The 11,800-nt window shown below is 34.7% G+C and overlaps 1 protein-coding gene across 1 annotated transcript; it reads right to left on the bottom strand.

Annotated features, from left to right (window-relative positions):
- Positions 1-6,632: 6,632 nt before the first annotated feature.
- Positions 6,633-11,241, bottom strand: LOC141602008 (uncharacterized). The gene is made up of 5 exons (XM_074422317.1): positions 9,979-11,241; positions 9,270-9,677; positions 7,553-9,097; positions 7,340-7,433; positions 6,633-7,264 (listed from the first exon to the last, which is right to left on the bottom strand). The coding sequence occupies exons 1-5, from the start codon at positions 11,239-11,241 to the stop codon at positions 6,633-6,635; spliced, it is 3,942 nt and encodes a 1,313-aa protein (XP_074278418.1).
- Positions 11,242-11,800: the final 559 nt, after the last annotated feature.

The raw sequence follows: 11,800 nt of genomic DNA on the forward strand, positions 1-11,800 counted from the left end.
TGAAAGTAGCTTATCATGAGGAAGGGGATACTGACCACCCAACATCGTTACCCCCTTTTACTGATCTGTCCCCGCTTTCACCATCATTTCCAAAATATAAGAGCACCAGTCAAAATGCGGAATGGCTTTAGGATCTTCTCTGACCCTTAATGACTTCAAATCTATCCCGTTGTTTGGGGTGGGTGCGAGGAATAAAGACATACAGAAATAACAAATAGCCGACAAAAATGATCGTCCGCCTCCTCGTACTCCATAAGTTGCTTGTGAACTTTCCCTAAACTTATTGCACTATTTGCTTTGCCCACCCCGTACGCTTGCCGCCATTTTCCTTCAGCTCCTTATTCTCGGGATCGTTGGACCCCTTTTGCGAACCAGTAGGCACCAACGGGAGACGGTTGGGTCCAAAAGGTATCAAGAAACAGTCATGCACGTCATGCTTACTGATCATAAACTCCTTCTTCCGAGAGGCCCTGAACACATATGACCCATCCGAAAAGGACTCCAAGAATAGGCGAATGTGTGTAAGTGGGAAGCTGCTAATCTTAAGCTCCAAAAGGCCACCAAACCCAATTTTCTTAACAGCGGACACCTGATCCTCATTAAGCTTTTCAATGAGAGAGACAAGCCTTTGAGGTCGACACGAAACCGTGATTTCATGCACCCTCTTCACCCTTGGCTTGGCCTCAACCATCTGGGGAAAAACAAGGACAACACACAAAATTAGACATACTGTAGTTGCAATTAGAGATATTTGCAACAAAGAAATAGACATACTGTGAATTAAAGTTATACAATAGATAGTCAGAGTTATACAAAATATAAGTAAAGTTATACATTCTGACAGCAGAAGTTATTCAAAATGTAATCAGAGTTATACAACAAATGACAACAGTTATAAAAAAGTCAAACTTTGAACCTGGGAATTAGGTCCCTCTCAGTACTTGGTACATCATCCATCTGTAGCTGACAAACAAATAGGCATTCAGATTATGTATAACCAAAATTCTGTTAAATCAAATTTCTATAAAATCCAAAATTCTTTTCACCATTCAAAAGAAGAGATAATCAGGAGAGTTATACAGAATAACAGTAGAGTTATACATATAATAACAAAGGTTAGACAATCTGAAACTAAAGTTATATAATGTGTAACTCTAGCCATGAATGTAAAACTCTATTATTAAAATGTATAACTTCAAGTATATACTGTAAAACTCTAGGCATATACTGTATAACTCTAGGCATATATTGTATAACTCCAGGAATAAAATGTACAACTCTAGGCATATATTGTATAACTCCAGTTATACATTATGATAGTAGAAGTTATTCAACATGAAATCAGAGTTATACAACAAATGACTGCAGTTATAACAAAAGTCAAACTTTTACCCTTGGAATCAGCTCCCCTGTCAGTACTTGGTACTTTTAACCATTCAAAAGAAGAGATAATCAGGAAAGTTAGCTATACAGAATAACAGTACAGTTATACATATAATAACAAAAGTTAGACATTCTGAAAACTAAAGTCATATAATGTATAACTCTAGCCATAGAATGTATAACTCTGGCCATAAAATGTATAACTCCCGAGTATATATTGTATAACTCTGGTCATATACTGTATAACTCTAGCTATATATTGTATAAATCCAGGTATAAAATGTATAACTCTAGGCATATATTGTATAACTCTAGGCATACAAACTAATTAGAAGTAGAGTTATACATATAACAATTAGAGTTTGACATTATGAAAGAAGAGTTGGTCAAAGAATCAGAAGAGCTATACATCTAGTAACCAGAGTTATACATCTAGTAACCAGAGTTATACATATTGAGTACTAAAGTTATACATTTGGTAACCAAAGTTATACATCTAGTAACATATAAATAAAAATCAAAACTTTTAACCTGGATATCAAGTCCCTTGTCAATACTTTCTACAACATCCATCTGTAGATGACAAACAATTGGGATTAAATTATGCATATATTTAATTGAAGTTATACATCATTCTATAAGAGTTATACCAACAAGACGAGATTTTTTACCTTTGATTCAGATTTCTTGGAAGTTTTCTTGGCATTTTTCTTGGCAAAAACCATTGTTAATTATCAAATGAACTCGAATTTGATCTGCACAACCATAATTAACAATTGAACAAGTCAACATCAGCAAACCCATAATTGAAAATTGAAAAATCAAATGAACTCTTATAAAAAGTACAAATCACTAAATAAGGAATGGAAAAAAATACCTTATAAAAAAATGGAGACATGCGAGTTTGCAGGAGAGTTGGAATTAATTGGTAGTGATGAAAATGGCGTCTGTTGAGATGGAATTTAATTGGTAGTGATGAAAATGAAGTTATCAGCAATGTGAAGAAAGAAAAAGAAGACGAAATGACAGGAAATAGAGGGAAAAATACCCGCAAGTTGTTTTAAATTGTCTAGAAAATGAGGAGGGAAATGATGATGGACTGATGGACATAACAGTGTAGCATGCATGGGTTAGTGAGTAAGAGGAGAGAGGTAAATCAAAAATATTAGTTGAATGGGGTTTGACTGCGAAATCTTGGCCATTGGTTTGATTGATCCAACCGCCCACATTAGGACTTATGGACTTAATATGATATAATGGCCTTAGTTGATCTCTCTCTCTCTCTCTCTCTCTCTCTCTCTCTCTCTCTCTATATATATATATATATATATATATATATATATATATATATATATATATATATAGTATTAGGATCATGTAAGTCCTCCTCTTACATGTGAGTCCATAAGTCTCATTGCGAGCTTTTGGATCTTGAAAATGAAGGGTTAGGATAAAACACAAAAAAGATGGTTAGTCCTCTAATTTTGTTCTCTTCCTCTAATTTTCTCATTAACTCCATTAGTCCTCATCACTAATCATTCACCTCTCATTATCACATCTCCTCATTCTCTCTCTTTATCTAACTTCTCCATATTCTCTAAAAAAACCCAAGAAAAAAAACCCAAAAAACCAAACAAATAAAAAACCCAAAAAATCGAAATAAATCATTTACTCATCTATTCCTCATTCACCATCCACCTACCACCACCCACCAGACACCACCGCAGTCGCCAACCCCGCAACCGTCGCCGCCACCACCACCGCCGCCCCCACCGCCGCCACGACGTTATTTTTTTTTAGTTTTCGTTTTTTTTTTTAAAACTTGATGTTTGGTTGTTATTTTTATTTTTTTGTTGCTTTTTTTTCTTAAATATCGTCTTAATATATAATATTGTTTCAAATTTGTGAGTTTTTTTTATTTTAATCTTAGATCTACTAAAATAGATCAATTTTCATTGATCCATTTTTTTTTCATTTCCGTTTTTTTTTTCAATTTTGATGTTTTGGTCTTTTTTTTCCGGTTATTGGCATTTTTGCAAATTATAGTTTGATTTTAGTACTAAATCTATTAATTATGAAATCTCATTGTTTACTTTTTTTTCACTAGATCTTTGATTTGTTTTACAATTTTTCAGATTTGATTTTTTAAATCTCATTTTTTACTTTTTTCTTGTTGATATCGCTTTGTTAATATTCGTCTTGTTATAAATATTTGCCAATTTTTGTATTTAAAATTTTGTCTTGGTATTGTGTGATTTAGGATCTATTAAACTTACTTTTTCGGTTAAAATTATACCTTTTCGGTTAAAATTACACTTTTTACCGTTAAAATTACACCTTTTTCCGTTAAAATTACACTTTTTTCGGTTAAAATCACAGTTTTTTTCCTGTTAAAATTACACTTTTTTTCGTTAAAATTACACTTTTTCCTGTTAAAATTACACTTTTTTTCCGGTTAAAATTACTTTTTTCCGTTAAAATTACACTTTTTTCTGTTAAAATTACACTTTTTTCCTTTAAAATTACACTTGTCTTCATTAAAGTTACATTTATCTATATTATTAAAGTTACACTTATCTCTACTAAGGTTACCCTCTCAATGACTAAAGTTACACTTTTGGACTAAAGTTAGACCAATTTGGACTGAAGTTACACAAATTTGGACTAACTAATGGAGTTATTGTAATTTACACAATTTGGACTAAAGATACACAAATTTGGACTATAGTTATACAATTTGGATTAAAATTACACTTTTATGGACTAAAATCACACTTCCGTAGACTAAAATTACACTTTTGTAGACTAAAGTTATACATTTGTGGATTAAAGTTACACATTTGTAGACTAAAATTACACTTTTTTGGACTAAAATTACACTTTTATGGACTAAAATTAAACTCATAAAATGATAAAAGATATACACTTTCAATGTACTAAAGTACACTTTAGTGGACAGTGATTGAAATCGCACAATCTCAATGACTCAAAATAAATGAATTGTGTAACTTTAATCCAAATTGTGTTTTTTTACTCTAAATTTAGTCGTAAAATAGTGTTATATTAGTTCAAATTTATTCGTAAATAGTGTATTTTCGTCCAAAATTGTATTTTAGTCCAAATTTAGTCGTAAATAACTCCATTCGTTAGTCCAAATTGTCCAAATAGTCCAAATTGTCCAAATTAGTTAGTCTAAATTGTCCAAATTAGTTTGTCCAAATTGTTCAAATAGTCCAAATTAGTCTGTCTTAACTTTAGACAAAGAGTGTAACTTTAGTCATTGAGAGGGTAATTTTAACCAAAAAAGTGTAATTTTAACAGAAAAAAGTGTAATTTTAACGGAAAAAAGTGTAATTTTAACAAAAAAGTGTAATTTTAATAGAAAAAAGTGTAATTTTAACAAAAAAAAGTGTAATTTTAACAGAAGAAGTGTAATTTTAAAACAAAATGTAATTTTAACAGAAAAAACTGTTATTTTAACAAAAAAAAGTGTAGTTTTAACAGAAAAAAGTGTAATTTTAACAGAAAAAAGTGTAATTTTAACAGAGACTGTAATTTTAACAAAAAAAAGTGTAATTCTAACAGAAAAAAAGTGTAATTTTAAGGGAAAAAAAAGTGTAATTTTAACAGAAGAAGTGTAATTTTAACAAAAAAAATGTAATTTTAACAAAAAAAAATGTAATTTTAACAGAAAAAACTGCTATTTTAACAAAAAAAAGTGTAGTTTTAACAGAAAAAATTAATTCTAACAGAAAAAACTGTAATTTTAACAAAAAAAAAGTGTAATTTTAACAGAAAAAAGTATAATTTTAACAAAAAAAAAGTGTAATTTTAACAAAAAAAAGTGAAATTTTAACGGATATTAACAAGGCGAGATTTGTAAAACATAAAACAAGACAATATAATAATAAGACGAGCTATTAAATACCAAATCTGAAAAAATATAGTCGTATAACCTAACAAAAAAAATATAAAACACCCACAACATTAAAGATCTAAAACTTTAATGTTTGAAGGTTGTGCAATTCTTTTTTTTTTAAAAAAAAAACAAGATCTATAATTTTAGCACAAAATAAGACCAGCAATACTAGACCTAAAATAATAAAACCAACATTAAAAATAAAAAAACCAAAATAAAACAAACAATACTAGACCTAAATAATAAAAAACCGAAAAATAAAAATAAAAATAAAGAAATCGAAATAAGCGAATCTAAACAAATCATGACCAAATCAGAACAAAAAAAGAAATACTCGAGATTTAAACACAAGAACAATTATAATACTCGAAATCGAAATTATAAAACAAGAACAATTATAATAAAAATTGAAATAAGCGAATCAGAACAAAAACACGAGGAAATCAGAACAAAAAGAAAAAGTGTATTGCAAATCTGAAATTTTAAAAAAATGAAATGAAGTAGATGAGATTTAAAACGCAAGATTTAAAATGAAATACTCGAGATCTAAAACGAATAAAAATACTCGAGATTTAAAACGCAAGAGTAATTATAAAACTCAAAAAAAAAAACAAATAATACTCCAGATCTGGTGGCCACAGTGGGTGACGATGGGTGATAGTCGTGGTGGTGTTCGGCGTTGGCATGTGAGAAAGAGGGAGAGAGCGACGATGACGGTGGTGGCAGAACCGCTGCGGCGAGAAGGAGTGCAGAGGAGGTGGAGGGTGTGGGTTGGAGGCGCGACGGAGAAGAGTGGTTGGTAGAGGGTTGGTGAACCGGTGAGGTGGTCTGGTTAGGAAGAGTGGTTGGTGGAGGGTTGACGAACCGGTGAGGATGAGTGTTGTTTTTGTTTTTTGGGTTTATTTTTTGTTGGGAATTATAGCTAATAACAAGTCGAGATTTGGTTTTATTTGTTTGATTTGGTTTTTTTTTTTCTGAGATTTTTTTTATGGTTTTATTTGTTTGATGAGAGGAAAATGAGAGAAAGTGAGATTTAGAGAGGGAGAGGAGGGGTATGATAATGAGGGAATGAGTGATTAGTGAGAAACTTAATTGAGTTGAGGAGGTAATTAAGGGAGCTTGATTTCTAGCCCTCCATTGAGATCTAATCTCATCCATTGATTTCCTTCATCCAAAGGCCCATATGAAGACTTAGGAACTCATTTGAACTTTACTCTCTCTCTCTCTCTCTCTCTCTCTCTCTCTCTCTCTTGGTAGAATGTGAGCTTTTCATTAAAATAAAACAATTACAATATGATTCAATACATTAAGAAGCTACAAAAGCTGAATACTAAACATGAATATCCCTTTGAGGCATAACAGTCTGAATTTTCTGAAGAATTCGTGCCTTGACTATAGATTGGATCTCCTTAATCACTCTTCTTGGTGTAGCTAGTGTTAAGGAGAGTCTGCATTCATTTCTATGTTTCCAGATACAATACCAAGTAGCCATTAATGTCATCCTAACCACAAGTTTCTGCAACTTTGTACAGTTCAGATTAGAACCAGAAATCCTCCTGCATAACCAATGTTCAACCCCATCAATAATCTGTGAACTATACACATAGCTGCCAAACAGATGCTCATGTGTCTTAGCAGCTTGCTCACAATTCACACAACTGTTGCTGTCACAAATCTGCAGCTGGAACAGCTTATCCCTTAGCTGCAGACCCTTATGCTTTACCATCCATCCAACTAACGAGTGCTTAGGTATGTTCCAAGCAGCCCAAACACTATTGTACCACTGGACTAGGGGGTGTGGACCCTGCAACCAGTAGTAACCAGATTGAATGGAGTAGCCCTTAGCATCAGATTGCCAGTGACCACCCACAAAACCAGAGTTCAGAAGATCCTTAACTTTACAGATATTCCTCCAGTTCCAATTGGAATCAGGAGGAGGTTGATAACTATGCCAGTCAGCTCCTTTTAGATAGACATGATCAATCCATAGAACTCACAACCTGTCAGCTTTAATATGTATCCAGTTAACTAATTTACCAACAGTAGCCTTGTTCCACACGTCAACACTTTTTATATTCAGTCCACCTTCCTTCTTCCTACAACAATTTTCTCCCAAGCTATCAGAGGTACCCTGTGATATTCAGACTCCCCACTCCAAAAGAAGTTTATACAAATGGCTTCAATTCTACTAATAACACCTTTAGGGATAAGAAATATGGAAGCCTAATAATTATGGAGAGTATTTAACACAGAGTTGATTAAAACAAGCCTGCCTGCATAGCTTAATTTCCTTGCACCAATGCCTCTGATCTTATGAACCACCTTATCCAGAAGTATATGACAATCAGCTTTAGACAATCTGCCAGGTTGGATGGGCACTCCCAAATATTTGAATGGTAACACCCCTTGTTGGAATCCTGAAACCTGAACAACATCCATTTTCACTTCATTAGGGACCCCATTAAACACCACCTCTGACTTAGCAGCATTGACCCTCAAGCCAGAAGTTGCAGAGAAAGTAGATAAGGCCCTCAGAAGTAGCATAATTGACTTGATATCACCCTTACAGAACATTAGCAAGTCATCAGCAAAAAGAAGATGTGTCAACTTCAGGCTTTTACAAAGAGGATGATATCTAAAGTACCATCTTCTAGTGGCATACTCCATAACCCTAGTCAAGTACTCCATACAAATGCAAAAAATGAGTGGAGAAATAGGATCTCCCTGCCTCAATCCTCTTTTGCCATGAAAATATCCAAAGTGTGAACCATTTAAATTGGGAGTATAAGATGGAGTAGTAATGCATAGCATAATCAACTTCCTAAAATGCTCAGGAAAGTTAAGAGCATCTAACATTTGGTCCACAAACTGCCACTCAATTGAATCATAGGCCTTCTGTAAGTCAAGTTTGAACATACATCTTGGTGAAACCATACCTCTATTATACATTCTAACCAGATCTTGACAAATGAGTATGTTTTCAAGTATACTCCTCCCCTTAACAAAAGCTCCTTGATTCCTACTAATAATGTCTGGTAAAATCCTTGCTAGTCTATTGCACATAACCTTAGAAATTGCCTTATAGAGGACATTACAGCAAGAGATGGGTCTGAAGTGCTTAACACTTGTAGGTCTATCAATTTTAGGGATGAGGGTGATAACAGTTGAGTTAACCTGAGTCAGAAGCCTCCCAGCCTCAAAAAAATTGATAACAGCAGCTCCAACCTCATCTCCTATAATATCCCATGTATCTTTATAGAATTGACTTGAGTAGCCATCAGGGCCAGGAGATTTACCATTAGGAATACTGAAGATGCATTGTTTCACCTCTTCAATAGTAACTGGCTGGGCTAGAATAAGCCAGTGTTCCTCAGTACAGCAAGGACCCCCAGCCACCACATGCTGCTGTACAGGAAGAGTCTGAGTATGAGAACCCAGCAGAACCTGGTAATAATCCAAGAATGCCATCTGGATATCATCTCCCTCAGTACAAAGCCTCCCATCCTTATCCTCAATTTGGAAGACCTTATTCATCATTGTTCTCTTTTTAATGGCATGATGAAAATAAGCAGTGTTTAAATCACCCTCAATAGACCACTGGATTTTAGCTTTCTGAGATAAGAAACTATCCCTTGCCACAGTTAGCTCCTTAAGATCCTTAACTAAGTCCAATTCCTGTTGGATTAGATTTACATCCTCAGGATTGTCCACCAAGGCTTGCTGAATATTAGCCAGAGCCAAACTAGCAATAGTAGTAGTGTTTTCAATATCAGAAAAGCATGCAGTATTCAACCTCTTCAAAACTTATTTGAGAGCTTTTAACTTCTTAATTACTCCAAACATTTTAGTGCCAGGGAAAGATCTACTCCAAACATGAAGCACACTAGGTTTGAATTTAGCAGCTGTGCCCCACATATTGAAATACTTAAAGTTTTTTTTTTCCTCCCAAATCAGCTCTCCTATTCACCACAGTACAAGGACAATGATCAAAAAGACCCTCAGGATGAAAATGTGCAATATAATCACCATACATAGCCATCCATTCAAGATTCCCCATTGCCCTGTCCAATCTGCTATACACTCTATCAGAAGCAGCCTGCTTATTAGACCAGGTGTAAAGTGCCCCAGTAGCAGAAATATCATCCATACAACATAAAGAGACACATTCTTGAAACTGTTCCGTTTCAATCTCAGTAGTGTTTCCACCAAGTCTTTCAACAGGAGAAAGAACAGTATTAAAATCACCCAGCCAGAGCCATGGGTCAGTACAATTAGTAGCCACTTGTTTAAGAAAATCCCACAGCTCCACCCTTTCATGTAAGTCATTAGAAGCATAAATCATTGTCAAATAAAACTTCCTACCATCAGTTTGAGACTGTACAAACATATGGATATATTGAGCATTATAAGCCAAGAATTGGATATCAAAACAATCAGATTTCCAAAAAAACCAAATTTTCCCCCCTTTATGCCACCTGCAGTTAGTGGTCACACTCCAACCATCACAAATAGAAGTAGGTCTCTTCAGTAAAGTACTAGGCTTTAGTTTAGTTTTTAGCAATCCAAATAAACCAACTCCATTATTGTGCATAAACCATTTGACCACTTTCTGCTTATTCAGGTCATTAAGACCCCTAACATTCCAGAATCCAATACTATGCATCAGGAATGATTACTGGAGGGTCCTTTCCACTCTCAACCACTCCCCCTCTAGGAGTAGCCTTATTAACCAAGACATCAGCAAAGGTATATGGGCTAAATTTCCCAGACAATCTGACACCAGCCAACCCTCCTTGCCTATTGATCCTCATAATTTGCTTAGCAGGTGTAGATTTGACTACAGGAGTCATTTTAACCTGACCCAAAGGAGGGAAAGCCTCAGGTGTAAGAATAGTAGGGGACTGGACACTAGTATGAGCTTTCTGAATTGGCTTCCAAACTTGTTGTGGAACATGTTTTGATTTAGGTACACTTCCTAAACCCTGCTTTTTCCCTTTTTTAGGACCAGGCTTCCTGCACTGTGTAGCAAGATGACCTATACCTTTACAACTAGTACAAGTAATAGGTTTCCACTCATAAGAAACAGAAACATTAACCACCTTGCCATGTTCATCTAGAAACTTAACCACATCAGGCAACCTCTGATCCATTTTCAATTTTACCAAATCCCTCGCATAGCTTAACTGAACTTTATCAACAGTAGGTTCATCCAATTGAACAAAGTTCCCCACAAGACCAGCTATCTTAGGTAAACATCTCCCCCAGAATTTCAGTGGAATACCAGCAAGACGAATCCAAACAGGGACCACATCAACCTTACCCTTCTCTAATTCAGACGAAACTTCCAAAGGTTTAATAACAATGGGTTTATTGTCAAACAAATAATACCCAGATTTTAACAAAGCATCCCTACTACCCTGTTTAGTAAACCTAACAAGAAAAATTCCATTGTCCAAGAACGACACTCTGTCAACGCCAAAATCTCCCCAAACATCATATACATAGTCCTCAATAAGCTTCCATGGCGGATTAGCGCCTAAAACATAACAAAAGACAGAGTTTTTCCAAAATTCTACCTCAGGTTGTATGTCCTCTGATGTAAACTGAAGCAGCTCCACCAACTCATCCTCTTCTGCAATAGGCTCCATGACTGGTTGATCTTTACCATTTCGTCTAAGCACCCACCCATCCTGGGAATTGATTTCTTCTTCCTCAGACAGGTTAAGGACAGGGATCCCCTGCATCTCATGTAAAGACCGCACCTTTGTAGCTTCTGCAGAAGTAGGACCCCTAAAGGTAGGAACTTTAGGTCCCAGCTGTGAAGATCCTGCTCTAGAATTACCCAGTAACGCATTCTTAGCAACAGTAGCCGAAGACGAAGCTGAATTTTTTTGTAATGGTGTAAAACGGTTATGGTTATTGAGCTTAACGGCTGTCATGTTTTTTAGGTTTCCTGAATTTTGGAGCTTTTCTCTCTCTAGTTTATCTCTCATCATTCAACATTTAAAAAAATACATTCTCTCTCTCTCTCTCTCTCTCTCTCTCTCTCTGTCTGTCTCTCTCCCTTTCTCTCTCTCTCTCTCTCTAATGAGTCCTCTCTTCAATTGAGTCCATAAGTCCCTCTAAGGGCCATTGGATGGACTCAATGGATGGTTGAGATGAATTTGATTAAAGGCTATTAAAAAGAAAAGGTAAAAAATGTGGATGGTTGGATTGAGATGAGTGGTTGAGATTGAAAATTACCAAAACAAATTACCACTAGTCAAATTTCTATACACTAATTAATTTTTCTTTCTCTCTCTAGCCCCTAATTAATCAGTTTTGAGTTTCAAATTTCAGAAGTGTAAATGTAATGTTGTATGAGTTTTACAAGTGTAAATGTGATGTTTTACGAGTGTAAATGTAACATTTTAAGAGTATAAATTTGATTTTTTGTGACGGAAATTTTGAATTTATATAATTTTAACATTTTACAAGTGTAAATGTGATGTTTTACGG

Source organism: Silene latifolia, chromosome 9 (assembly GCF_048544455.1).
Source record: "Silene latifolia isolate original U9 population chromosome 9, ASM4854445v1, whole genome shotgun sequence".
NCBI classification, from domain to species: Eukaryota; Viridiplantae; Streptophyta; class Magnoliopsida; order Caryophyllales; family Caryophyllaceae; genus Silene; species Silene latifolia.

Bases quoted from the DNA above. Each gene is read 5' to 3' on its own strand.
- LOC141602008 (XM_074422317.1), bottom strand. From the start codon at position 11,241: ATGACAGCCGTTAAGCTCAATAACCATAACCGTTTTACACCATTACAA. The intron at 9,678-9,978 runs GTAATCATTCCT...ATGTTTGTACAG, and splicing joins AGAGTGGAAAGGACCCTCCA to TCTCAAACTGATGGTAGGAA. The intron at 7,434-7,552 runs GTGTTAAATACT...TGAATATCACAG, and splicing joins GGCTTGTTTTAATCAACTCT to GGTACCTCTGATAGCTTGGG.